The sequence below is a fragment of the Patiria miniata genome, unplaced genomic scaffold, assembly GCF_015706575.1.
Source record: "Patiria miniata isolate m_02_andy unplaced genomic scaffold, ASM1570657v1 HiC_scaffold_18, whole genome shotgun sequence".
Taxonomy (NCBI): domain Eukaryota; kingdom Metazoa; phylum Echinodermata; class Asteroidea; order Valvatida; family Asterinidae; genus Patiria; species Patiria miniata.
This window is the reverse complement of record NW_024037056.1, coordinates 1,549,851-1,577,820: the sequence shown is the minus strand read 5'-3', so window position 1 is coordinate 1,577,820 and position 27,970 is coordinate 1,549,851. Positions and strand designations below refer to the sequence as shown.

Genomic DNA, 27,970 nt, shown 5'->3' with positions numbered 1-27,970 from the left:
AAGTTGAGTGACATCTCCACGTGTCATTACATGCATTAACGCCTACTTTACGATTATTGCGTGTTCGGTGTTCTTCTCTTTCTGCCATGTTAGTTTGCGGTGGTAAAAATCTCTTTTTGGAAAGAATCCCATACATGGACATCACTAATTGTTCCCTGCAGTGACTTATCCATCAGAAAGCGATAACAACATGTCCTAAAAAACAAATTTAGCAGGGAAAATTTTGAAGCGTTTATTCTAGGCCTAGCCTACCGAGAAAACACAATTTTAGACCATACTGTTTGTGTACAGCACAGGGTGTCAAGTGATGTCCAGGTATGGAATTCTTTGCTGCAAAATAGTAGTTGTTTGGGAAGAAATATTGTCGTAATACCATGAATACAGGTCAACTCGTACGCGAGCCAATCAGTGGCGCATCCAGGATTCATAATTTTTTTTTTCAAATTTAAGCTAAATTAAAAAAAAAAAATTTGCCCAAATTTTTTTGGCCACAGAAAAAAAAAGTGGTGTTTTTTGGAAGGGGCAGACTATTTTGAAATTGTTGGAGCCACTTACCCCCCTATTTTAGTAATCGAAAATAGGCCTCATACATATCACCTAGGTCAAATCGTGGAACTAAAAAAACAAAAATTGACAACCTCTGGGGGGGGGGGGGGGCTTAAACCCCAAAACGTAGTGGCTATCGTTACGACAGCTGTGAAAATGCGATTTTCAACTGCTATCGTTACGGTATTGCAAAATCACCATTGCCATTCTATATCACATCGTCCAACCAATCCGTCCAACCAATCTGTCCAACTCTTCGGAAGCTCGTTAGGTTACACGTTCAACTACTGTGCTAGGGATCCGGTTTCAAAACCGCTGCCGCGCTGCTCAATTTAAAAAATAAAATTATTTTTAATAGGTCCCTAGTTTCATGTTTTTAATCAAATCAGTCTGTTTATTGAGCCTACAGTTTGTAAGCAGATTTCGTTTTCTTCCTCGTAATCCGTTGCTTTGGAGGATTTAAAAAAAAAAAGGCAAATAAAGTCTGAGAACCATTGTCTATTTGGTTACATGATAGTCTGGTTCCAACAGCCAAAGATCCTGACCTTAAATACTATTATTAGGTCAGGGAACCAGATGGTTCCGTAATGATAGCAGTTGAAATATCGCCTTACGATAGCCACTACGTAAAGTATTACGGTAACCTAAACCTGGTAGCGATACCCACTGCATTTTGTGTAAACTGTCGACGGTTGGTATACTTTTATTATTAATATGTTCATATCACTAATTGACGGATTTTCATGGAAAACTTTTTAATTTTAGGTATGATCAAATAGACTTTTCTGGTTACTATGACAACTAACGTGGATGACGATCATGCGCCCATCACCGACGGTGACGCGCCATGCAACAATGAATACACGGAGGACAGCACACAGGAGACGTCATGCAAAAGATGCGCAGAACTGCAAGAGGTTGGTACAATTCCACCAAAAAATTAAGCTTTACCAAAGAAACGTAAAATGATAATTTGGGAGGCTAATCATCCTTACTCGCAGCTGAGAAGCTGAATTGCGAAGGACGCGGCTACAACATGGTCAAGCCAGAGGCATGTAAAGACGCCTTAGGTGGCGGCCACACGACCCATGCCTGACCACGGAGCACAGCCAGAGATCGAAAGTGATCGAAAGTGTTTGAATCACTTCGCAGGGTTTTGGATACCAGTCCTATTTTCACTTTGAGTTTGAGCAAAGTTTTTACCATTAAAATGGATACATTGTAATAAGCCATTTGCGAGTTAAATTTGAATAAAATCTGGAAAGCTGACTTAATCCAATGCTTTGCACGTTTTAACTTTGCATTCTCCCGACCAAAGAGACTGTTACTATATGCTTTATGCTAGCCTTATGCTAGCAACCCCCAGCTCCGGCATGGTCTGGTGTCTTTGTGCCATTCTCACCCGTTGTGAGCAATGTATTGATGCTGAGCGTCTCTTACGTAACTATGCGAGAGCTTGCCCCGAATCATGTGATTAGCAACAGTGTCTTTGGTCTGGAGAATTCAAAGTTAAAATGTGCTTAGCATTCTGAGCAAGTCAGATTACCAGATGTTTTTCACATTTAAATCTCAAAGGGTATTATAGTCACTCGCAAATGGGTTATTGCTAGAAAACATACAGTACGCACAATTTTTCGGGAACTCGTAGCTGAATTCCGTTGACAACACATGTAAAAAAAGTGTGCCCCTGTAGCAACTTCTAAACCACCTTCAGTGTTAGTTTTCTTCGGAGTGATATCATTTCAGGTGAAAAAAAATCACAGGTATTTTATACCACAAGCATGCAACTTTTTCTCGGATCCGCTGATTTCCTCGTTTTTTACTTCTCGTAAATGCCATCACAAATTGAAAAACACTGTACAAAGTCTTGTGTTGTTTGGGATTCCCTCGTTTTTTTTCTCTAAATTCCCAGTTTCATGCCTGATACCAGTCCTATCTTCACTTTTACTTTTAATTTACAAGATTTCTGTCATTAAAATTGGTGAAGGTACTTTTCTGTGTAAGTGCAAAATGGCAAATTGCTTTAAGTAAAAATCGCTTTCAAAACATTTGACCTTGCTCAAGTCAGCCCCATCCTCCTCCCCCCCCCCCCCCTAAAAAATAAAGTTCTATTAAGGCCAAAAAAAAAAAGTCTCCGGTTTCTGGTATGGAGCTTGCCCAAAAAGTGGTGCAGCGACGCGGCTTTTTTTTTTTTACCTGTCTTTTTTGCTTCAAATGTCGAATGATGACCGCAAATGGTGCCCGACTAAACTTAGTGCAAATATATGGGAGTCTGGAGAGGCCACATAAAGCGTATTCTTGATCATAACCAAATCTAAAAACACGTTAAAATTGTGCAGCAGCAGGATTCCAGTCAAACCAGTGAGTTTGGCGGTTTTGAGACGTCATCTTTTATTGAAAAAAAAAACTTTTTCATTTTGCCGACGCGCATGGCTACGGCGACGCGCGCGCATACCAGAAACCGGAGACTTTTTTGGGGGGCCTAAAATGAATGATTTTGACCTTTATTTTTTAATCTATTTTACAGGAACTTGAGCGGAGCCAGAGAGATCGGGCACTGTACACATCCATCAAGAAGAAGATCACTTTGACAGAGTAAGAATTATTTTAAGGGTCCATGAGATGATTTTTTTTTCTCAGGAACACATTTTGTGCATCTTTCTACTCCTCTTAAATGTATGAAAACTATTTGACATCCCTTTTTGATAATTTTATTGAAAACTGCACTTCTTTATAATTATAAACATGTAAAATTGTCCATGCTTTTCCGGACAACTAAGGGGGCGGTTGCTGTGATGTTATTTCAGGAAGACTCTTTTCAGTTAAGCGTTTTTTTGGTTCAAAGTGTGAACCCAAAAATCTGCTCGTTGAAAACGTTTGTGAGAAAAGTTTGTTCATTGACTTGCTGTCATATACTGACACAAGAACGAATCGCCAAAGAACAGAATATTTAACGACAGCAAAACGTCCAAAATTCTGGCGATTTTTTTTATGCTAAAATAGCTGTAACATTGAGGTTTCTGCCTGAAATGACATCACACTTTTGCTCACGAATGTGGAAATATGTGAATTAGCATAAAAACCAAAAAGGCAGCAGAATACCCTTGAAAATGGCAAAACGAAAGTTGAAAATTAGGTTGAATGGGACACAAACGTGCATTTTCAAGGATTGCATAAAAGAATTAAATTGCATGTCCCTTTAAATCATTCTAGTTTTCCCTCCTTTATAGACATAATTTTATAATCGTATCAGTAAAAGGCCAAAAAATACCAAGAATGTTACAACTGCTTCCTGATGATGCAACATTCCATTTTTTTACAAGACGATGATTGCGTTACCCGCTGGTGTATGAGATTCGAAATGCCAAGCTGGTATCTGCAATAGTAAGCAGGGAGGTCGTGGGTCCTAGTCCCACCCAAGCAAACTCATGATTTTTTATCCCAAGTTCTCAGACAGCACTGCCTATATAGTGCTCATACAATGATTATATTTGTGTATAGTAATTTTTGTGTGTGTTAGTTTTCATAATTGTTTATCTTCTCTTTCAGCACGCTCATCCGCAAGTACAACAGCAAATGCCAAGATATCCTTTGAATGATCTTCAACTAATTCTTTGAGGAGTTCAAACAATTGATTTTCTCTTTGTATTTGAATTGAAGTTGTCCTGATGTATGTCCCCTGAAATAGGCTTGGGCCAAAGACCTATATTGATATAGCTCTATGGTTGGCGAATCCCGATAAGAATCGATTAAAATTGATTTCTAGCTTTGAATCATAATTGTGATTCTCCTTTTTTTTTTGAGGACTCAAATCCCGGAAGGAGCTACATATAATCATTTTTTCCTGGAATACATTCTGTACGCTTCAATAAAATATTCTGTGTTAATTGTTCTTATTTAAGAGGAGGACAGTGTCTCTTAATGATCTTGTACTAAGTTATTTTGTAGGTACTAATACATGTATTTCATTTTTCAGAAGCAGGTTGCTCCCTCCCCCCCCCCCCAGGCAAATTGGGGATCGATTCGGAATGGAATCATGATTCTTGGAAGGAAGTGGAATTGATTCCAAAAGTGTCATAAAGTGCCCAAGCCTACACTGAAATGTGTGGGACACTTTGCACATGTGTGTATAGTTAGGGTTAAATTAATAAGTCTCGGTATTTTATGTACAAACTTTCTAGGTGTTGTATGCGATTCTGTGATGAATTTAATTAGTTTATATTCCAAGTTTGTACACAAAATGAGATTCATTTCCTTGACTGAGGTTCACAGTTTGATCAGCAACAGAAAAAACTGGAGGACGTCGCCTACAAACTAGCCTCAGCCAAACGGTAAGACAACATGAATGATATTTTTTTGTGCAAAAAGGAACCAGACTATTTTTCCCTCCAGCCTCGCTTTGGTTATGTTGATTTGAATGGGAAAAATCAAGATGGCGGCAACATGATAATGCATGGTCTATTGGGTGTAATCCAGGACATAATGTCCCTTCATAATTGTCTTTTTCGGGAAACTCATAGGAATAAAATGAGGTACAAGCTGTATTTTTCTTCTATTTGATTGCAGTGATTGCAAGATTCTCGAGAAGGAGTTGACTTCTACTCTTGAGGAAATTATCCCCTGGAAACTTCATAAGGACAAATATCTCAAGGAACTGGAAGAATGCAGAGCAAAACTGAGAGAGACTGAAGACAAACTGGCAGGCAGCGAGGTAAAGAAGACTTGTCTTGTTTTAGACGAAGAGCAATCAATACAATCCCAGCCAAAACTCGCCCCCGGCCCCCAGCCAATGTTGTCTCTCACTGCGCGGCCCGTGCTCAAGTAGGAGATGACAACATTGACCGCGGGATTGGAGGAGGGTTTGCTCATTGTGTGGACGTGTCCCAACCATTTTGGCCGGGATTGTCTGAATGTATGTACCCTGGATTGGATGTGGAGAGGGAGGGTGTGGACCGGGGAGCGGGGGACCAGGGGAGGGTATGCTCATTGTGTGGACGTGTCTCAATCATTTGGCCAGGATTGTCTGAATGCAAGTGCCCTGGATTAGATGTGGGGAGGGAGGGTGTGGACCAGGGGAGCAGGGGACCAGGAGAGGGAATGCTCATTGTGTGGACAGGTCCCAACCATTTTGGCCGGGATTGTCTGAGTGGATGTACCCTGGATTGGATGTGGACAGGGAAGGTGTGAACCAGGGGAGACGGGGGAGGGTACGCATATTGTGACGTGTCCCAACCATTTTGGCCGGGACTGTAGCTTATTTGCGACAACCTTTTAGGGAGACAAGGTAGATTATGGAGACATATGAATGTCTCTCTCATGTTTCAACTCGTATTTCTAGCCATAATTTTGCTGTCGCAAATAGCCTTGATCGATTCCTCATGATGCAAAACCCAAATTTACATATGTTCCCATAATAACTATTATTATTATTAGTCATTGAAGTTTTGAAATGTAGGCAGTCGCGTTGTAATGTACTTTCAAACTTTCTATTTTGCAGGCCTCTTGTGTACAGTTCAAAGATGGATTTTACGAGATGCAGGAGAAACTGGAAACGCTGGAAGGGAACCAGACCGACCTGAAGAAAGCAGCCGAAAAGAGCCAACAAGCGTAAGAAAAAAAATCACGATTTGTTTACTAGCATTTTTGTTAGGCGCACAGTGTACAATTAACCCTTCTTTGCTGGCCGGCAAATTAAACAGCGCAACCCCAATTGTGAAAAAATCAATTGAGCGACTGTTTTAAACAGTTGACTTTCTATGGCCCTTATAAAATAGGATTGACTGGCTGTGACTGTTTCAGTAACTTGATATAGCTATGCTTTGACTATACAATGTAGGAGATTGATAGGCCAGCTATACCTACCGTAGCAGTTACTTGTTTTTGTATGTTGATGGAATTTGACTGTGGTTGAAAGACATGGCAGGGGAAGAGGATTGATTTTTCGACTGTCTGTGACTGTTCAGACAGCAGAAGGGTAAGTCATGCTCACTTGTGAACCAGTTTGCGCAGGCAATGGTTTACATAATTTCAGGTAAATGAGACTGCTTTGAATGAATGAAAATAAGGCCTTTGCTTCATTAAAAGGAGGACTTAGAAAAACTTGTCGGTAAAAACTTGTCGGTCTTTGTTAAATTTATTTCAACATCTTGTTTTCTTTTGTGTGCAGAGAAAAGAAGACATCAGCGTTGCTGGCTAAGAATAAAGGTGAGTATATCTACTAACTGAAATTCTTGCTGTAATCAACATTTTTTATCCCTAACTATTACGTCTTAACGAAACGCAATTTTGAATTTTCATAATTTTTGTTAATGATATCATGCCATTTTATTTAGGGTTTAATTATTCCAAGCAATATTGTACTCAACATCACAAGTCGGTCACAAGTGAATCCCAAGTCAATTCACAAATCCGGGCACATAAAGAAGGAAGAACAACAAAGAAAAGGCATAACTTGGTCGCAGTTCATTTGAATAGCTTGTGAGTTGACTTGGGACTGGAGGACTTGTTATGGACTTGTGATTGACTTGTGATGACTTGTGATGACTGGTGATGACTTGTGATGGACTTGTGATGGACTTGTGATGACTTGTGATGACTTGTGATGACTTGTGATGACTTGTGATGACTTGTGATGGACTTGTGATTGACTTGTGATTGACTTATGATTGAATTGAGATAGAGTTGTGATGGACTTATGATTGACTTGTGATGGACTTGTGTTGGACTTGTGATGACTTGTGATGGACCTGTGATGACTTGTGATGGACTTATGATGGACTTGTGATGGACTTGTGATGACTAGTGATGGACTTGTGATTGACTTGAGATTGACTTGAGATGGACTTGTGATGGACTTGTGATTGAATTGAGATAAAGTTGTGATGACTTGTGATGGACTTATGATTGAATTGAGATAGAGTTGTGATGGACTTATGATTGACTTGTGATGGACTTGTGATGGACTTGTGATGATTTGTGATGAAATTGTGATGGACTTGTGATGGAATTATGATGGACTTGTGATGGACTTGTGATGACTAGTGATGGACTTGTGATTGACTTGAGATTGACTTGAGATGGACTTGTGATGGACTTGTGATTGAATTGAGATAAAGTTGTGATGACTTGTGATGGACTTGTGATGGACTTGTGATGGACTTTGTGATGGACTTGTGATGGATTTGTGATTGATTTGTGGACTTGTGATGGACTTCTGAGAGACTTGTGATCCATTGCAATTACCTTGAATGTTACATGGAGTCTCTGAAGCTATGACTTATTTCAGGTTATCCTTTGAACAATTCATCCTCTTTCTTCTTCCAGATGACTTGTCAACCTGCAAGAAAGAACTCCAGAGTGCGAAGAAACGGGAAGCCAGGCTTGTCACTAGACACCAGCAAGCAAAGGTCAGAGTTCATATCGAAAGGTCAAAGATCATAGGTCACTGTAACAGTGATTACAAACATCAATCTGGAAATAAAAAAAATCACCCTCGGAAATTTTGTTTGCATTTTTTCCCCACTACGGCCTGTGCCCAGTTCTGTCTCGTTTTGCCTCGAACGCTTCACATATGTTTGATGGAGACCTTGTGTTTCATTTCCTCTCAATAGAACAAGATTTCCGAGCTTGTCCAAATCCTGCGAGACCGTGGCATTCCTGTTCCGAAGGTGCCTAAATCACTTCTCGGAGGTTCGGCGTACGGCCAGGAAAGTGTGTCAACCGAAGGTTAGTTTCTGGTGTAATATGGAGTTTATATGGACAAATATATGGCATTATTATGTTTATTGTTTTTAAGTGCAAAACAACCAAGTTTGAAAAGCAACGTGAGTGTGAACGGATGCAATGTGAATAAGATGACGTTGTACTTGGTTTTGCTAAGCAGACCCTCAAAACTGAAGGAAACCCAAATGGCGCCCCCTATTTTTTAAAGAAGGTTGGCATGTAGAGCTTTCAAGATATGGGATATAAAAGCCCAATTAACAAGCTTTTTTTTAGTAAAAGAATCGTTCATATCGCTTATGTACTTTTCAAGTTATGGACTAACACAAGCACAGTTTTTTAAATTTGATAACGGATCACAATAAAGGGTGATATTTCAGCAAAAGTAAAACAATTCAAATATATCAAAAACACATCAGAACACTCTCATAACCATGATAACTGGCACTTATCATGACCTTTATTTAAAAATCTGCTGCTTCCAATGTTAGAACAACATGCTTTATAATGTCAAAAGTTTATAGTCCTGCCCGGCCTTTTACTTGGCTACCCGGAGACTTATGGGATTATTCTGGTATTGTTTTCATGATACGACATGGTTTCATTTCACTGAAATATCACGTACCTTAAATGTGATCCATGGACAAAATTTCAAAACTGTGTTTCTGTTCAAAATTCCATAACCCAAAAAGTACGTGAATGACCCTTGTACCAAAGGAAAGCTTATTAAATGGGCTTTCACATCCTAGATCTGGAACGCGCTACATGCAGAACCTCTAATACAAAATAGGGGGCGCCATTTGGGTTTCCTTATTTTTGATTCACCCTGTACTCTATGGGTTAAAGGAGCCAGCCAGTCAGATTAATTTGGGGTATATTTAGGTCGGTTACTTCTTATCTGTGGATTCTGTACCCCCTCGACGCTTAAAAAGAGAGACTTTAGGGAGACCACTTGTACTTGTATCTCATACTGCTCTACCCCTACAAATTGTCCTCCGAATTCTGAATTTCTGTCATATCTCGGACGTGTTTTTCATACATCCTATTCTATTCCTCAACAGACACAGATTTCGAGCAGGTCGGGGAGGTTTTCTCTCCACCGATGGAATTCCTCTCTCCGGCCCGCCATGAATCTTCAGTTGTCGAGGATCATTCAGAGCGTGAGGAGGATACAGGCCACCCATCCTTCAAGGAAGATGCCTGCCTGAAGATTTTTAACCGCTTCTCCTGCGACATGTCAGCGTGTGTGTCACCTCTACCCCCTTCACCGGTAAGTAATCCTTGATAACAAAACAGAATTTATAAGGCCGCTTTTTAAGGAAAGCCTTTAACCCTTTCCTTACTATGGTCGACTTTTGTTGACAAGAAACTACCCCCCTGCTGCTTACCATAGGCGACTTTAGTTGACCAGGAAACCACACACAGAACACCCTCAATGCAGATTTATTCACTGCTTTTCAGCAAGCTGGCATGTTGGTATGTTTTGCCGCCCATACATCAACCTTAAACCAGCTGAAAGAGTGTTTTCGAACCGTTCTAATGGTGCAGTTTATTCATAGTGTTTCCACTACACAAATTTAAGAAAGTTCTTCAGAAAGATCCACGCACAATTTGAGCAAACAATTTTGGGGCGAGCCAAAGTCAATAAACAAGGTGGTAAGGAAAGGGTTAAAGATGCTAGTCTACTAGATGTAACATGAAAATCGCCAGCAGATGGAAAAAGCCAGCATAACAAATTTAATAGCACAACATTTGTGTCACAAACGTTAGCACATTTTTTTTTGTTTAATTCATTTTAATAACTATTATTATGTGTATCTGGTAATGAAACCAAGGATTCTTCAAAAGCGACCTAGGCACTGTAGCTCGCAAGCCTGAAGAAACTCGTAGAGAGAAGGCATTGAAGAAATGTTCAGTATTAGAGGTGGGAGGAAAAACCCAGAGAAAATGTTCTTGGGAAAACCCACAGAATGAGATAGGGACAGTTAAACCCAATCCACTTACGAACCAAATACAAAATTCCATCTTTTCTTATATGAAAGATTTGGAAGACTATCTTCAAGAACTTAATTAATATCTTTAGAATCATTTGGTTTGGTGCCACCCTTGAATGCCGTTCTGAAACGGTTTTACTCTCCGTTTGAAGACTACTAAATTGATGAATGTATGCAGTGACCTGTGTGGATGTTCATACAATTTTTTTTCCTCCTATTTTTCAGATGCTGAGTGATGCAAGCAGTGACATCAGTGGGGATGAAGTAAGCGACGACGAAGTATTCTCAGACGTAGCGGACCAAATCGAGTCTCAGCTCAACCTCGTGGAAACGGGAGATGTCGGGGAGACAAGCAGAGAGTCGAAGGAGGAGTTGACTGAAGGAAAACGACAACTCAGACAGACTCCGCAAAGAAGAGCAGTCGCTCAGAGGAAGTCAAGAGATGCCAATGCTGAAAAGCAGGATGACTCAGCGGAAGAAACCTCTGGGAAGAAGCAACCATCTAGAAGAAGACAAAAAGGTTCTAAGAAAGGCGCGACAGAAATCTCAACCCCAAGCGGCAGGCCGGCAGATGTTGTGGAAGTGCTTTCTGAAACAGACAGTGAAGCAAGCGGAAATCTTCACGCCAGCTCTCATGAAACTGGAGGCAGTGCCACTGAGTTCGATCGGCAGGGAGGACCCGGGAAAGGAAAATCGGGAATACCCAAGGAGTCTAGAAAGAGTTCCAGTCTTGACGAGGACAATTACCAGGAGAGACATTTCAATGAGAGGGGTAGAGAAGAACTTTTGGGGTTCAGCAGCACTTTGTCCGACGATTCAGACGACAATCAAGAGGACACCAAATATCCTCCAACAGAACCTTCCAGGCATCGAACAGGTACAAATTGGCATGTTGCTGATTTTGGGTCTCCATCGACAGTTGAAGGAAGACATCAGTCCCTCCCCCAGATTGACCTCCGTCAATCCCAAGACGATACGTGGGATGAGCATAAGAAGCTGGTCTTGTCTCCTGATCGCAGACTGACGAGATCCCAACTTAAAACTCTCACTGAACGGGGAGTGATTGAACCAACTGATGCTGTTAAACCAAGTCTGTCTTCTTGTCAAAATCAACTGAAGTCTCCAGCTAAACGTACATTGGAACATTCAGAGCGGGACAAGAATGCTTCCAAGAGGCCGGTCACCCGCAGCTTATCCGTGTCTGAAGCCGAGTCCTCAACAGAGGGTGCCTCGCCGTCACCTGCTAGACCAGTCTGCAGAAAGCTCTTGCGATCTAACTCGGCTTTAGAAGGAAAGCCTAGCTCTAAAGGCCTGGCCAGTGCAGCGACTCAGATATCTCCTGTTCATTCCCCTCCAAGGCGACTACGCCATTCTGTTTCTCTTCTCGAACAAACTTCCAGCTTGGCTGAAGAAAACCCAGAAACTAAAAATGAAGATACCAAGCCGACCGCTGTGGACCACAAGGATAACATCCCCAAGAAATTCAACCGATCAGTATCAGTTCCTGGAAACAAGTCATCGGAGATGGTCGTCGAAAGTTTTGAGAAACTAGAAGATAGTAGAGGCAGAAGTGATACAAGTGTGAGAAGAATTACCCGATCCCAAGCACTACATCTGCAGAGCCAAGACAAGAATGAGATCTTTCCCAAACGGATAACAAGATCGGCTGCCAAAACGTCAAACATGAAAACGGAGGCCAGGGACTTGCCACACAAAACGACGACAACATCACCAAGACTGGGCAAGAAATCAGACACTGATTCATCTTCGATCCAAGAGGAAGACAAAGAATGCACCAGCAGAGGATTGCGAACAATTTCAACTGAAAGCCAAGACTCAGATATTGCAGATGCGTCGTCTCTACTTGTAAATTCGGAATCAAGGAATCCTGAACAGATCCTTGATTGCGATCCGGCTGAACCACACCATGCCAGCTCAGAATCCAAAACTTGGGCTCTGGAAACTCCAACAATTTCTGTCAACTCCAGATCAAATTGTAACAAGATTTGCAATGATGGCAATGGCATGCAAAGCTCATCAGATATGAAACATGACAAGGCTGAAGGTCTTGAGGAATCAGAGGTTTCTCACATGTCCTTAGTCCCACAAACAGGTCAAGAAGCATCGGGAGGTCAAAAAGACACGGAGGTTAGAAAGAACAGTGAAAATAAACCCCCTGAAAGCGAGAACCACAATCAGAAAGCAGATGACTCATCTGGAAATGGTGTCAGGAGCACTCGGGAGGTTGCTGAGAAACTATCCTTTGAAGCTGCAGAAGAGTCCCAGGAAAATGGAGATAGACACCTTGAACTTGATGAACCTCGAGTCGCTGAGAGTGAACAATCAGAACAAGGACATATGTTAGGGGTAGGTGAGGAGCCATTCGATTTCGAAAGATTTGTCGGCGAGACATCTAAGTCAGAATCAGAAGATGGACAGCCAGACAGGGAAGGGACACCAACACCAGATGTCGATCCAACTAGAGGATCTAACTCGAGTTTGGAAGAACTGTTCAATAAAGGTGATAAATCAAGGGGAGTCATGGAACTCGAGGAAGGTGGAGATGACAGGCAGAACTGTGTCAGTTCAGCAACAAAAGAGGCAACCTCTCATGTCGGCTTACACTTGAGGAATGGAGATGATGGTCCTGGAAACGTCGAGGATCTGGAGCCTGCCAGTTGTGATGTAGATGGCAGGAAGAACGTAGAAATGGCACAGACCAATTCTTTAGGCAGAGGATCCAGTTCAGCAGAAGAGTCAGATCTGAGAAGCAAAGATGATGGTCCTGTCGAAGGCATGAAGCATCAGCCAACGGAGGATGATGGAAACCTGAGGGAAAACAAAGCAACAAGGAGAGACCCCTCAACTCATACTTCCTCTAACCAATCAGGCAGTCTGTGCTGGGAAGACATATCAAACCAAGGTGGCAGAGGATCCAGTTCAGCAGAAGAATCAGATCTGAGAAGCAGAGATGATGGTCCTGTCAAAGGCATGAAGCATCATCCAACAGAGGATGATGGAAACCTGAGGGAAAACAAAGAAACAAGGAGAGACCCCTCAACTCATACTTCTTCTAACCAATCAGGCAGTCTGTGCTGGGAAGACATATCAAACCAAGGAGCTTCAACAAGTAACAACCGAGAAGCGCAACGCCAAGTGCTCTGTGTGGAGGCAGAGTCTTCCAGAGCCAGCACTCCGACCACAGACGAGGTGATCAGCATCAACTCTGTCGCAGGTCACGTGTCTCCCGTCTCCCCTCTCCCGCTCCAATACACCACCAGACCACTCTCGCCCTTGTCATCTCCACCCAGGAGCCCTCCCCTCTCTCCACTTGCTCCCTCGCCAATCTCCTTAGAAGGGTTTGTCAGTTTCCCAAGAATGCTGTCCCCTCTACCGCCCTCTCCTGGAATCCCTGATTATGAATCTCCAGATGATGCTGGGCATTCTGCGTTGACAGAGGGTATCCCAGGGTCGGGTTTAGTCAACCAGCCCAGGATGATTTCACCGTTGTTTCCGACACCAGTTCCACCTGCTGTCTCTCCACTGCCAGAAGCCCCCAGCGCCAATCTACTCTCTCCACTCAGCGACGCTTCCTCGGTCAGACTTGATCAGTTGGATCGCAGTCCCATGATCTCTCCTTTGAGGAATCCGCTCATCCCGTCGCCATGCAACTTTCATGCTGTTGCTCCTAGTGATGCTCTCTCTGTAAGACCACAGCACTATCCCGTTCCGAGGAGGCAGCCCGCATCCCGTTGCCTGGCAACATCCTTCACATCCACTGCAGCTGGGACGAGTCAAAACCCGGAGATCATCAGCCCAAGACTTCACTCCTTAGCCTCCGAGATGATCTTTGAATTTGGTGAGGCGCGTCCCAGCACCTCAGGTTTACAGAGGCCCCAACCCTCACAGATGCCAACATCATCTTTCAGACAAGAAAATAGAGGAAACCAAGCAACTGACTGCACAGAAACACTAAAAGATCCCAAACTGAAAGGCCAGAGATCCGGCATATCTGGGTTCATGGAATTACGCAGTAAGCCATCAACTTCCAAAAATGATCCTAAAGATTCTGATGTCAAGAAGCAACAAGAAACAAACGGTCAGTCTGTGTTGGAAAAAGAAAACAGTAAGAACAATCTGGACTCCTGTGAGATGGTTCAGCAGCAGATAACTAAAGATGACAAAACGCCCCCGTACGATCAGAAAGATTCTGATCCACCCAAGACAAGAAGGAGAAGAAAGGAGCCGAGCTCATCCCAAAAGAAGGACCTCAAAAGTCTCCTCGTAAACCAAGACATAAGAAGATGGCAGAGGAAGATCAGCTCAGCTCAAACGACACTGCACAGGCAGCAGAAAGAAGATGCACGAGAAGTCAAGTTGCTTGTGGCAGAGGTCCTCCGTCTTCTGTTTCTAGTTCTCCAGGAGGCAGAAGAGAAGCTACATTGAGACTTCGCAGGAAGAGTGATACAGCTGGGAAGGATTCAGGAAGTGTCAGCAAGACGCCCAAGAGAAGAAAGAGGTCCAACAGCAGCTCAGACCAAACTGAGACGGTGGCAAAGGAGTCCGATTCTCAACCCAAAGGGCAAACAGGTGCCTCTAGCATCCAGCAAGAAATTGAAAAGAACGAAGAGCATGGATCAGCCATTCCTGTACAGTCTGTCATGTCTGGCCAGCCAAGTGCACGACCTAAAAGAGGGAGGATCATGTTGATTCCCGCCTTGGAGCTGAAGACGTCCGGTTTTAAGAAATCTTGCTCAATGAGGAAACGAGAAGTAAAACAGGAAGATGAAGCAAACTTGCTCCTTGATGAAGTTAAACCAGAGTTTAAGGAAGATGTCAAACCAGAGTTTAAGGAAGAAGTCAAACTAGAGTTTAAGGAGGAAGTCAAACCAGAGTTTAAGACTGATGGGGAGAAGGAGCACTTCGTCTGTCAACAAAATGGTAACGTCTTGGAGTCAGCTGTTAAGCAAGAGAATGCTGATGCTCCTGTGCGTAAGTCAAGCGATTCAACTGGCAGAGTCGGTGCAAAAGTATGCAAAACTGTGCAACAACCGACATTGCAGCTCGGTCCTGATCCAGTGAGTCTGCCTCGCAGTGCACAGCTTGCTCAGAGGCCAGGGACTATTGTGCCTCAGAATGAGGCCTCGAGCAAACTCAACAAACCCAAGTCCAGCATTGGAAGCATCTGGGCTGACATGGCCTGCAGAAAAGAGCCCGATCTCGCCATTTGTAACCAGGGACTGAAAAAGCTAAAACAGCAAAAGAAGAAGAAGTGTAATCGAGGTCAGGATCGAGGTCCCAGTCAACCGCAAGTCAGTCCTAGTAAGAGCTCTCAAAATTGTGGAAGAGTAGAAGGCTTCGATGACGTGTTACTCGCCAAAGCCAAGGCAGAGCTGACGCAGGTAGACCCAACGAACCAAAAAGAAGCACAGAAAACTGCAAATCCAAGAACAGACCCTGGGACACTATCCCTCACCCAGAAAACAGGGCTCAGTGATGCTGCTCCAGCCGTCGCAAGTTCCTCAGGACACCAAACAAGTTACAAGCCCCAGTTGGACCAAATCCGCCTTCCCAAACTCGCCCTCCCCAAACTTGCCCTCCCCAAACTTGCCCAGGCCCACTCGAAGACTGCATCGACCCATCCGCACTTGGGCATGCATTCCCAAATGGACACATTCACCCCTCTGCAGGCTGAGTTAAGATCAGCGATCGTTGCCATTTCGCCCCTTGTTACAACCGATGCAAACCCGATTACAAGAAGCCTATCTGTGGCTGAGCAGTGTACATTAAACAACGGCCAGCAGTCAACTGGTGATATTTCTGAACTTGCTCAACCCTCCTTGCAGACAGGTCCACCGATTTCAGTTATTAGTCCGAGATCGCAAAATGAACATAGAATTGTAACCCCCGAAGTAAAGACACTGGACCGACAGACACTGCAAGCGAGGACCGGATTGAACCTAGACAACAGAAAGAGGCATGTTTCAAGGAAGGACGATTTAACATGCGACACCAATGATCAACCGTCTCCGTGTAAACAAGCCAAGGTGAGTTAGTATAAACGGAAAATATTCTCAGTGCCACCTTCCTTGTTTTGAAGTCATAATTCGTCTGAAAAAGACTTTGTCTGTAAATTATCCTTGGCTACTTTGAAAATAGAGAGAACCTGTTTCTAAATGTTTCTGAATTTTACTTTATTTAAACATGCATTCCCCATGCTATTTTCGAGGGAAAGATTCCCATATCTTGCCATCACTAATTTTTCCCTTCAGTGACCTATCAGCCATCAGAAAGTGATAATATTTCCTAATAAGTCAGAATTAGCAGGGAAAATATTGAGGTATTTACTGAGAAAACTCTAAAAAAAATTCAGACCTGTCTCGTAGGGTTTGTGCACAGGGTGACAAGTGATGGCCAGATATGGGAATCTCTCCTTTTCGAGTTTCATCTAAAAAAAATAGACTCCTGCTCTAAGTTTCAATTTTTTTAGCAATACAAAACTTATTCACTTTTGAATGAGACATCGACGGAAAAAATCCACCCATGTATAGTTATTAAATTATTACTTTACAATTTTAAATTATTGACTCCCAGACAATAATTCAGTTCTCGCGGGGTAGGATCTCGCAAAGTGGATCTGTGCCTGCCCAAAACAAAAACTTGTTTTCAGAGGGTAAGAGAAGTTGTAAAGGTAACAAAAAAACCACACAACTTTAAAAGCTGTTACATAGAACTTTGGAGTGAGACATTAATTTTACACATTGACAGCTTTGTTCTGCCAAGCTACAAAAGTAAAGTTTATTTAACAGATTTTTATCCCCAATTTTCTGAACCTTGACGATAAACTGTACAGACCAAAACTTTCTGAACTTTTCTTTCAAGAAAAGTAACCAAAAAAAAAAAGGAAGGGGATCCAGTTTTTAATTTCAGTGTTTTTTCCCTTTACAGATGTCACCCGGACGGCGCTTGCCAGAGTCGAGGTCAGAGTTTAAGCATCCAATGTCAGAGGTCATACCCTCGGTGTCGAAGGTCGCGTCCCAGGAGCCGCACAGGCCAGTTCTAAGTGACCTGTTAGAGCAAGTTAAGACATTGCGATCACAGACGAATGCGAAGCCGCTTTTCGCTTCCATCTTGACGGTAAGTAAGCAAAGTCACTCCAGGCAAATTCCTACAACCCTGTCAATCTAAATTAGAAAGTGAAGTGTCAAGAAGTGTTTTGATTTAGTCAATCTCTGAGCATTCATTAGAGTTTGTGTCCTACCGTGAATAGGATTGTAAAATTATTTATTTTTAACTTTGACTTGAAAATTAAGTACATTAAACCGTTGTTATCTCAATTTTGGATGATTCGAAACTGCATTTTTCTCCATTGCGACCTGTGTCCAGTTCGGTCTCATTTTGCCAGGGGCAAGTTTGCTCAACAAGCAATAGTCCACCAATGATTGGTTGGTGTCAAACAGTGCGCATGAGCTGTAAGGCCAAAAAAAAAATTGCTTGGCCTCTGGTCAGCGCACGCGTCGATTTTAATCATGCGCGTCAACCTTTTTTTTTTCTTCAAATTAACACGGAAGCTACAACAGCGCCCTCTTTTGCCGCACCTCCTCAAATTTTTGTACCAAGGAGCACCAAGGAATGGGGAAATTGCACCAAGGCAAATGATAAAGGACACCAATGTATAATGAGGACACAAAAAAGCAGAATAGTACCCACCTTGTCTGTACAATTCAAGCTTGGAAAAAAAAAAAAAACACCAAAAAAAAAAAAAACCCTGCGTCGCCGCATCAATTCCGGAACTTCGGTCTGACCAGAGACCGACTATTTTTTTTTTTTGGCCTAACATTAAAGTGCGAATGTCTCTAGTCGAACCATTGTCAACATATGGCGGTAACGAGTATGTTTGGCTTGTTTATGTTCTTTGACCTGTTGAATGAACTGGAAGATATCTCCGAGGCCCACCAGCAGGTAGTACAACTCGCTACGTTTAATCTCTTGTCATGGTTCCCTCTGCACTTAAGTAACGAAACAAGACTATTGATAACCAGTGATGCGACCAGGCCCAGTAGGCTGGTTCCAAATAGTCGACTAGCGTAGTCAACCATCGTCAACTAGACCGAGTTCGGGCTAACTAATAGTTGGACCATGGTTGACAATAGTTCTTGCGCGAACTTGCCCCAGAATGCCTTACATTTGTGGCTTGCTCCCACAAAACCTGGACAAAGTTGACAAATGTCCTGTTTTACTAAAAGTTTTCAAATTCCTGAGGTTTTCAGCTTCAAAAATGATGTATGATTGTCATAGCTACTGTCACCTTATCACCCTTGGGAGAAGGATTAAGTGATATATATGCCTGACAACCCATTTATGAGATCAAACACACACATTGAAATGGTTTTTGTATCGAATCCTATACACATTTTCCCCCCACAAAATGGACCCCAAAAAGCACCTCTGCTTGATGGATTATATTCATATTTTGGGAGGTTGTAAATTTATAATTACCGATCCAGAAAATTTCAAAACCTCAAAAGGGTCGATGAATGACTTCACTTGCCCTTCGTGCGAAAACGACTTCTTGCAACTTTGCCTGGGTGCGGTTTTTTTTATCTGCAGCGCACATCGTCAGTGGATCATGATTATTCAGCTAGTTCGATGTTTATTCGTAAGAAAATAACAATGGCGTCACACCATTGCTATCACTCAGTCATGCATGTACATTAAAGCATTTCAAAGAACGGCTTTCGTCGAGCTGCCACAGTGGCCTAGTGGATAGTGGAATGAACTATTAATCACAAGATCTGCGGTTCGAACCCATGTCCATTTTCATCAAATATTTTTGTTGGTTAGGAAGGAAATACACAACGAGAACCAAGTGTCTTCCATCCACGCAGCGTGATAAATATTCATGTTAGGGTACGTGATGTGATTGGTTAAAGTACGGTGTATGCTGCAACAAAAAATATGTTGTCCGGATTTCGTGGGAGCACGTCTCATTCGTATTGCTCCTTCGTAATTCTTGCGATATTTTTTGTCTTTCCTTTATAGTTCCTTGGCCAGCAGGGTATCAGTCTGATGCCAGCCATCCAAGCCAAGTGTCTGACCAAGAACACGAGCACCAAACCATTACTCCTGCACCACGAAGAGCAGCTTGTAGCCGGTATCGTAGAGGGTGGTCTACTGTCAAAGGTAAAAGAGTGTGTAGTACACCAATACATACAATAAGTCTTGGTACCAGACTGGATTTTATATTTTGTTCCCATAATTATATTCGCTCCCAAATGTGCAGCATCTCTTTGGAATTCCTTGCCTGGTGTTTGTTTCCCCTCCAACCTATGATCTGTCCTGTTTTCAAGAGGAATGTTCCCCCCCCCCCCCCCCCCCCCGAGTACCTACTCTCCTTTTCATTTCTCTTGTAGCCAACCATGAGAGGCTTTAACATTAATCTCACCTAAAGCTACAAAATGCCTAAATGTTGGGACCATTATTTTTGTTAAGCTCTGCATGCAGCATTTTCAAATTCCAGGATATAAAAGCCCAATTTATAAGCTTTCTTTTAGTACAAGAATCACTCAAATCACTCCTGTACTTTTTAAGTTACGGAATTTTAAACACAATCTCCGTTTTAAGGTTCTGTCCACGGATCACAAAATGTTCAGTGTTCTTTCTGCAAAACAGAAACGAAAGTTTGTTTGTGATCCGTGGACAGAACTTTAAAACGGCGGTTGTGTTTAAAACTCCGTAACTTGAAAAGTACATGAGTGATTTGAATGTTTCTTGTACTGTACTAGATTTTGAAAGTGCTACATGCAGAACTTCACTAAAACAATGGTCCCGACATTTGGGTTTCTTTTTACTCACCCTGTAGTAGTAAACTGTAGAATGCAGTACTTCAGCATATAAGTGGGCACAGCACTCATAGTATTTTCTAGTATTTGGTACCTGCATACATAATTTTTGTTGTGCCTTGTAGTCTACTTCACCCTACATGAACTCTTTGGGGTTAGGGTTTAGCCTTGTTCAGGGCAAATATGCATAACAGAAAAAAAATTATGAAGATAATTTCTTCTGCAAAGTGTTATTATATTCTTAAATCATTTTTGACCTCTCCTTGTTAACAGAAATCGAACACGTCGATGCTGTTGGCTTGTCTCTGTCGCGGAGTTCGGAGTCCGCCAAGTTCAACCAGCGCCACGCCTGCCGTTGTAGTCGGAGCGGCGTTCTGCCGAGTCGTTGCCGCTCTCTGCAGAAAGATGGGTACGGAACGCAGTGTTTAACTTCAGGGTTAAAAGGCATATAAGATCTATTCATGCAATATTTTGTTTCCAATAATAACAAAACTCAAAATCCAAAAGAAGAATGTTCACAGCCTAGCTTGTTGTAGTTTCAGCTCTGGGTACCCGGTTCCGATGCACAGCTTTATCCTGCAGTTTTATCTGAATTGATTGCAATGTGCTTGTACTTAATTTGTATAAAATTTATTTTTCTTAATTTTCTCTAAATTCCCCTTTCCAGGCTTAATCGATCGAGTGCGGATATTTTGCTACGACTTGCTAAGGGAGGGTTTTCCTAACGTGGAGGAGTTGTTGCTGAATGTGGCAGTGACGTGGCCGACTGTCCTGAGAAGAAAGGTACCGAATCGATGTGGTGTTGGCATGAATGCGGTGTATGCTAATCCCGCTGTGTCCCTGTACATAGGTGTTTCCTGTGCAATGTCTGGTTTCGACAGAACATGTTTCAATAATTGGCCATTTGTTCACAGGAATGTGATGTTGTATCATAAATGCAGATTAAAAACCGAAACAAAGACGTCACTGGATTGAAAATGTGGAGTGCTGTGGCCTCGTGGCCTGGAGCACAGAACTCATGATCTGTGGGTTATTCTGCAGGTTGTGGGTTCGAGTCCAGCCTGGGGCTATGGTGCGTGTGCCCTTTGGCAAGGCACTTTGTCCCTCATTGCTTCTCCCCACCCAGGAGTAAATGGGTACCTCTGAGGGCAGAGATGGCTATTGTAAATGATTGTAGCTTCCAAAATGTCGGCATTCCCCCAGGGAGCGGAGATTGTCTTTGGATGATAATGACGTAGACCCTTGAGAAACAATTCTTGTTGAAATTTGTGCTTTATAAATACGTATTTTGTATCTGATATTTTCAATTGATATATTTTCTACAGGAGGGTTCATCTTCGCCGATCATTGCTGCCATGGAGATAGTTGCCATGCAACGCTTGGTACTCTCCGCATCTCCTCAAAATCTACAAGCTCAAGAGGTATATAGTGACGCCCAGTGAGAACTTTGTAATGAAAATAATGCCAAAAATACAAATTTACTTTCAAAAGTTAAACATTTCAAATTGTCAACCCCAAAAGTTGGTTTTATCAGTAAAAACACAAATCCTGATATTTTTTGTGTGAATGTTCATTAATGGGAGTTATCCCAATGTACTTAGGCTGTTTTTTAATGAAAATGGATTCTGAAAAATGAAATCGAACCTGTACATAAGAAACAATTTAATCATTGCCTGCTTTTTGCGAGTGTGGCCTAGTGGTTAGGGTTCGTGACTCATGATCAGAGGGTCAGGGGTTCGAATCCAGCTGCTGGCCATATGTTGTGTCCTTGGGCAAGCCACTTCACCCCCACTTGCCTCTCTCCACCCAGGAGTATAAGTGGGTGCTGGCATTAGCTGGGGAGTAACGGTAGGGGAGTGTGGCCCAGTGGTTAGGGTTCGTGACTCATGATCAGAGGGTCAGGGGTTCAAATCCAGCTGCTGGCCATATGTTGTGTCCTCGGGCAAGCCGATTCATCCCCACTTGCCTCTCTCCACCCAGGAGTATAAATGGGTACCTGCATTAGCTGGGGAGTAACCTGCGATGGACTGGCATCCCATCCAGTGGAAATAGAAATACTCTCAGTCGTTTCATGCTACTGAAATCGGAGATAAACGCCGGCCTGATGGGCCACATTGGCTCGTGACAGTCTTTTCATTTAAAATTTTTTTTTTTTTTTTTAAATTCTTTTTTGCCCTTTTTTTTAAATTCTTTTTTTGCCGTTCCCAGACGGCCATTATAGTGTCCTCTTTCATCCTGACCGACTGACTGTCTGACTCACTGATTGTCACATGTGATTAAGCCTGGTTGGTAAAGAGAACCGGGCAGTGCTATCATAAAGAATTACCCCATGTATCTGGCCCATTGTGTAGACCAGATGCATGAAGAGACTTCCAAGAATAGCCATTCTGAATCAATTGAATGGAATTGTATGAACTCTGTGACCAGCGTTACTAGACTTGTCTTGTCCTGTTTCCCGTCAGATAATACACTACTTAAGCGAGATCTGCGGCTGGGGGATACCGGATGGAAACCTGCCAATCGTCCGCTGTCGCCAACTCGTCGCATCTATACAAGACACCAACGTGACCAAGCTGTTCAATACAGGTATGTCATAGGCTTTAGTGGGATATAATGTCCGTAAGTCATGTCACAGTGACTCGCGTTACAGTTTCTCCACCCATCTTTGGTACAAGTTATAACATATAAGAAACTAATAATCTACCCAAATAATCTCTTTTGGCAAAATTATTTAATTATTACATTTCTTTACCCAGGGTTTGCCAAAACAGTTTCAAACTGGTTTCCATTGGTGCCCTGCAATACACTACAATGACTACACATAATATTTACAAATGAACTTTTGTGAACCTTTTTCTCTCCCTTCAAAACTAACACTCACAATAACACTAGCATTTTGCACGTGAAAAGAAAATGCCAAAAGAACTACCTAAAATCCATTGTTTTATCCCCCAACCTTTTCTTTCACCAAAAAAGAAAATACATTTGACCATATTCAATCTCACTGACACACTACGCAATGAAAGGTCTTGTTGCCCCCTTTAATTTGATACCACATTTAAGGTTGCGATGCTTGTAGTTCTGAAGATTTCAAAGATTTTCAACTTTTCAGCCTTTTTTATAGGGCACGTATTGTCTAGCGGTAGAGCACAGGATTCATGATCGTGAGGTTGTGGGTTCGAGCCCCGCCGTGGCCATGCGTGTTGTGCCCTTGAGTAAGGCGCTTTACCTCAATTACTCCTCTCAACCCAGGTGTTAAATGGGTACCGGCATTATTCAATGCTGGGAAGGTAACAGACTCGCTGTGGAGGAGGTGTGGCGATCCCCCCACAGCAGCATATGAGTCTGGCCCAATCGCTTTGAAAGAGAGATGGCTCTCCGTTCCTGTGAACACAAGTTCGTCCCCTTTACCTTAAGCCGAGTCCACTTTCCTATGGAATTGTTCTATAATTATTGATTTAATTTTTTTTCAGGAACTCCAACTCAAGCCCTGACCCCAAAGTCCTACGAAATTGTGAAGGCCCTGGAGTTGCTAGCTTACCACCTGGGCTGGCAGTGGACCAACAATCGTCTCATTCGGGAAAAACTCTGGCCGATCCTCAAGGCCTGGAGCCACCAAGTACAAGCAGCCCATGCAGCAACCGGTCCCCCAACCGGATCCGGCCAGAACAAACCGGCGCCAACCGGAATCGGCCACTGCGTTCAGTCACCCGCTGACGCCTCTGCCTGTGCTGCTATGAAAGTTATCGGTGGGTTATCTGATATTTATACAGTTTTATCTTACTCAGATTCTTAAATAAGTTTAATAAGAGAGCCAGGCTAGCAGTCTTGTGGTTGCTACGGCCGATTTGGCCACTTACATAACACTTTATTTTGAATAAAACAAGATCAAATTACCGTTACACAGACCTTTTGATGTTCGCGGGCAAAAGCTTTCAACATCAATTTCTCCTGTTTTGAAGACGGTATCATCATGCCACTTTCGGAGTTTGTTTCCCTTATAATGATCCCAGAAAATTGTTTCGATGTGTTCAGTATTTTTCATTAAAATTGTAAAAATAGTTTTGGGTGTGTCCATTTTTCAAAGCCGTAACAAATGGTATTTTCAATATCTGTGAATCTTTCCAAGTCTATGGTGTGTTTCCATTGGTCCATATATGAGACCCACGGTAAGTCACGCTGAGTCATGCTAATAAATATGCTAATAACACGCTACATCACCGTTGCAAGCCAAATTGACCAAATCATTTTGGCTAAATCGGCCGTGGTAACGTACCTGAAGACCCCGTGTTGTTTTGCTTGGCAAAAATCTGAGGCGAAACTTACCTTGGTGATAGTAGAAAGTGTAACACAAGCATCTGCAACAACAGATGAAGCTGAAATTTGTAAATATAAGTAAATATAATTAAATCGATTTGGGGACCTTTTCAAAAGATTTCCACGACTATTAGCTATCTTTTAGTATTGAAAGTTCTGCATCAATAACGACAATTTTTTGGAACTGACATGAAGTTTAGGATTTGTTCTACTATTATAATTTAACATTTAAATCATACTAAGCATGTTTTTTTTTTTTCAAAAACAGAACGTTCAAAAAGCGATGTTTTATTGGGTGCAATCAGTTCACTTCTTTGGTGTGTGGCGTCCAGTTACGTAATCGGATAAAATTGCCTTAGCAACGTACGATGAAACGCCTTGGCAACCGCAAGACTGCAGCGTCCTCTTTTGTGCCTATCCCACCGACCGTTGCCTGTGAATCGGGCAGTGCTATTGTATATGATTACCCAGTAACACTAATGAATGGGTTGTATCCGGCCCACTGTGTTTCAACCAGATGCATGAAAAGACTCCCAGAGAAGAGCCATTCTGAATCAATTGAATAAAACTTTTGTGTGCTCTGGGACCAGCTTTACTAGACTTAACTTGTCCTGTTTTTTTTACTGAACTTTTTTTCAGGAGATGTTGCCGGTTTAGGACTGGACAGTCACAAAGAGTCTGTGTGCGAGCTCCTCAAGATGTTGGCGGCTGTCTTACAACAACCCTCGGCCAGTGGTAAGTGTTGATTAGAAAATACGCAGAACTAGTAGACAGTGCATCGCGACAACTCCGTGTGTGAAGCTACACTTGTACCCACTGCCCAAACAGGGCGCTGGGAAGAGCTAATCTCTTCAGGATGCATGACGTAATTTCTTTGGAGCCCTCATTAGGTCAACATGGAAGCTCTAAAACATCGTACTCTCTTTGTGGGCCTGTGAACGAAATTCAAAAGTCTTCTGGCAAATATCAACAAAGAGAGAGAAATTACTCTCTAGTATTTATAACTTATACATTGGATCATGAAATGCTTGAAAAATTACCTTCACATGGACACTGATTGTCACGTACTTTTTGTGGTAAGACAAGAGTGAATTTTTTGATAATCATGTGTTCAATCACCGTCCATGCGCAGAGGTAAATGGCGATTTGAAAATAAACAATCATGATGAGTGCGCACAGAGGTGATCCAATCAATGGCTTTAAATGGGAGCTAGCTACTGGTTCCCATATTTTTAAAGGGGGGGGGGGGGGAATAGTCTCCCCAACTCTCCCTTTGTAAACCATTGAGGGGGTACTTGTACACGCGGAGTCTACAGCACTATTAAGACCACTATTTCAAGTTGATGTGTCTGTCGAGTAATTAACACTCATCCGTTTTTGAATTGTTTCAACTTGTTGCAGTTCCCTGGACAGTGCAGGTTTTCACCGCGGAAGCCGTTCTCTGCTTGTCGCCCAGCAACCCGACCTTTGCCCTGGAGGTCACCCAGAAGTGGAGACGCCAAGCCCAGTTTGCGCCCCCGTTGAGGATCGAGGACAAGCTGTGCATGTTGGAAAAGGTCGTTGGTGCTATCCACAATGTTTCAAAGTAGGGACGTTAAGGCCCTACTACGGGACAGACCCGACCAGTCCCAACAATAGTTGGGGAAGTAGTTGGGATGCCATGGTTGGGGCGTCAGGCTGGTTCCTACCTCCTATTAGAAGCGATAACATAGGAATCCGGAACCAGTCTACTTGGACAATCCAAAATTACAGCTTTTTTGGGTGCAGATGACCAAAACATAGAAAAACTAATTTTTTGTGAAAACGAAAAATATTAGTTGAAGATTTGTTAGGACAAAAACAACATGAATTTGTTGAAAAGTAAAGAGAGTGCATCTTTGCAGACCAGATATATTTCACAAATGTAACATTATTTTGACAAGAATTTATATACCAAGGTATTGGCTGGTGTGCCTATATCCTTATTGCGAAGCTGGAGTAAAAGTCTGATGCCACTTTCCATGATATAGCAGTGGCATGACTGAAAGTTTGGGAACCAGACTATCAAAAAGTCTGGTACAAATTGTTTATGAACACAGCATTAGCATGACTGAAAGCCTGGGAACCAGACCATCTCCAAGGCAACGATTATGTCAAAGTTTGTCAATTTTGCCAGCGTTCCTTTGAAGTAAAAGTCTGATGCCACATTGTGTGAATGTAGCAGGAGCAGACTAAAAGTCTGGGAACCAGACCATCCAAATGTCTGGTGCCAGATTATTATGAACACAGCAATACCATGACTGAAAGTCTGGGAACCAGACCATCCAAATGTCTGGTGCCAGATTATTATGAACGCGGCATTACCATGACTGAAAGTCTGGGAACCAGACCATCCAAATGTCTGGTGCCAGATTATTATGAACACAGCATTACCATGACTGAAAGTCTGGGGACCAGACCAGTTCTTGGCCCATGATTATGTCCAAGTTTGTACGTCCATTGTGCCTCAGTTCCATAGTTTATTTCATCCAGTTGCTGTTGGATTAAAAAATAAATAAATAAAAAAAAACCAAAACAATATGACTTCACAGCAGCATTATGACATAATTTGAGTTTGATTGGCTTTTTCATTTTCGTATAGGAAGATACTCAAGACCAAAAGAGAATTCAACTATGTTTTGGTATTATTTTTATTAAAAGTGAATTTGAAATTCAGAAAAGTGCATTGACTGTAAAGGAGATAAACGTCTAGCAATAATAACCCGCCCCTCATAAAAAGAGACATTTATTTGTAAAATGGAACTTGTATTGTTTACAGGTCTTTATATTAAAACATGTGAAAAGTAGTTATGAAGAAAATCTATTTTTTTCCCCAGGAAAAAAACCGTATATCATATACAATAATTATGTGATTAATATTTGCCTGATATTTATTTCCACCATTTTTGGGGGTATTTCTAATTACATTAGAAGTATCATTGCATATTTTTTTTCTTCAATATTTTCAGAATACTCCAGACAGTGGTTTTATGCCAGTCAGATCTCTATTTAAATTTTTGTTTTTCTTTATTTTCTTCCCACGGTAATTTGTGGGTATTTTCCCCTATGATTTGTGGGGAAAATAATGTATTGATGAAGACTGAGTCAAAACGATACTTTTTATTTTGATCAACTCTTATATTTCCATATTTAATTAATTAAAAAACAGTTAATAGCGTTACACATTCAAATGCATAGAAAAGATTCAACAATGATGAATGTTTATCTCGAATGATTCTCTGGTTATGTTGTGTATTTGTTGGGTAAATCCCTTAAAAATTAAAAAAAAATTATTACAAAAATAAAAAAACACTTTGCCTTTTTGGACATTTTGGATCTTTGAATATTGCTTGCAGCCCCTTAGCCCGACTGCGTCTGGCCGTACAGTACTATCGCAAGCTCTGTAGTACGGCCAGACGCTGAATGCTTCCAAAAAGACTGAATTTTTTTGGCCGCTGATGTAGCGATTTTGCTACATCTTTTGATCGAGATTATCTTTTCATCCAGGACAAACGTTTCCACAGTTAAGGTTCT

The 27,970-nt window shown here is 42.1% G+C and overlaps 1 protein-coding gene across 1 annotated transcript; it reads left to right on the top strand.

Annotated features, from left to right (window-relative positions):
- The first annotated feature begins 33 nt into the window (after positions 1–33).
- On the top strand, positions 34–27,668 carry LOC119724136. The gene is given in 22 exon segments (XM_038195057.1): positions 34–88; positions 1,312–1,463; positions 3,074–3,141; positions 4,096–4,130; positions 4,817–4,877; positions 5,113–5,257; positions 6,044–6,153; positions 6,713–6,750; positions 7,870–7,952; positions 8,157–8,271; positions 9,327–9,535; positions 10,485–14,696; positions 14,699–16,306; positions 17,208–17,396; positions 19,302–19,442; positions 20,375–20,510; positions 20,769–20,884; positions 21,427–21,522; positions 22,564–22,687; positions 23,575–23,850; positions 25,058–25,153; positions 25,820–27,668. Coding segments are annotated over 21 exon segments (8,169 nt in total). The 5' UTR covers positions 34–88; positions 1,312–1,340; the 3' UTR covers positions 26,008–27,668.
- Positions 27,669–27,970: the final 302 nt, after the last annotated feature.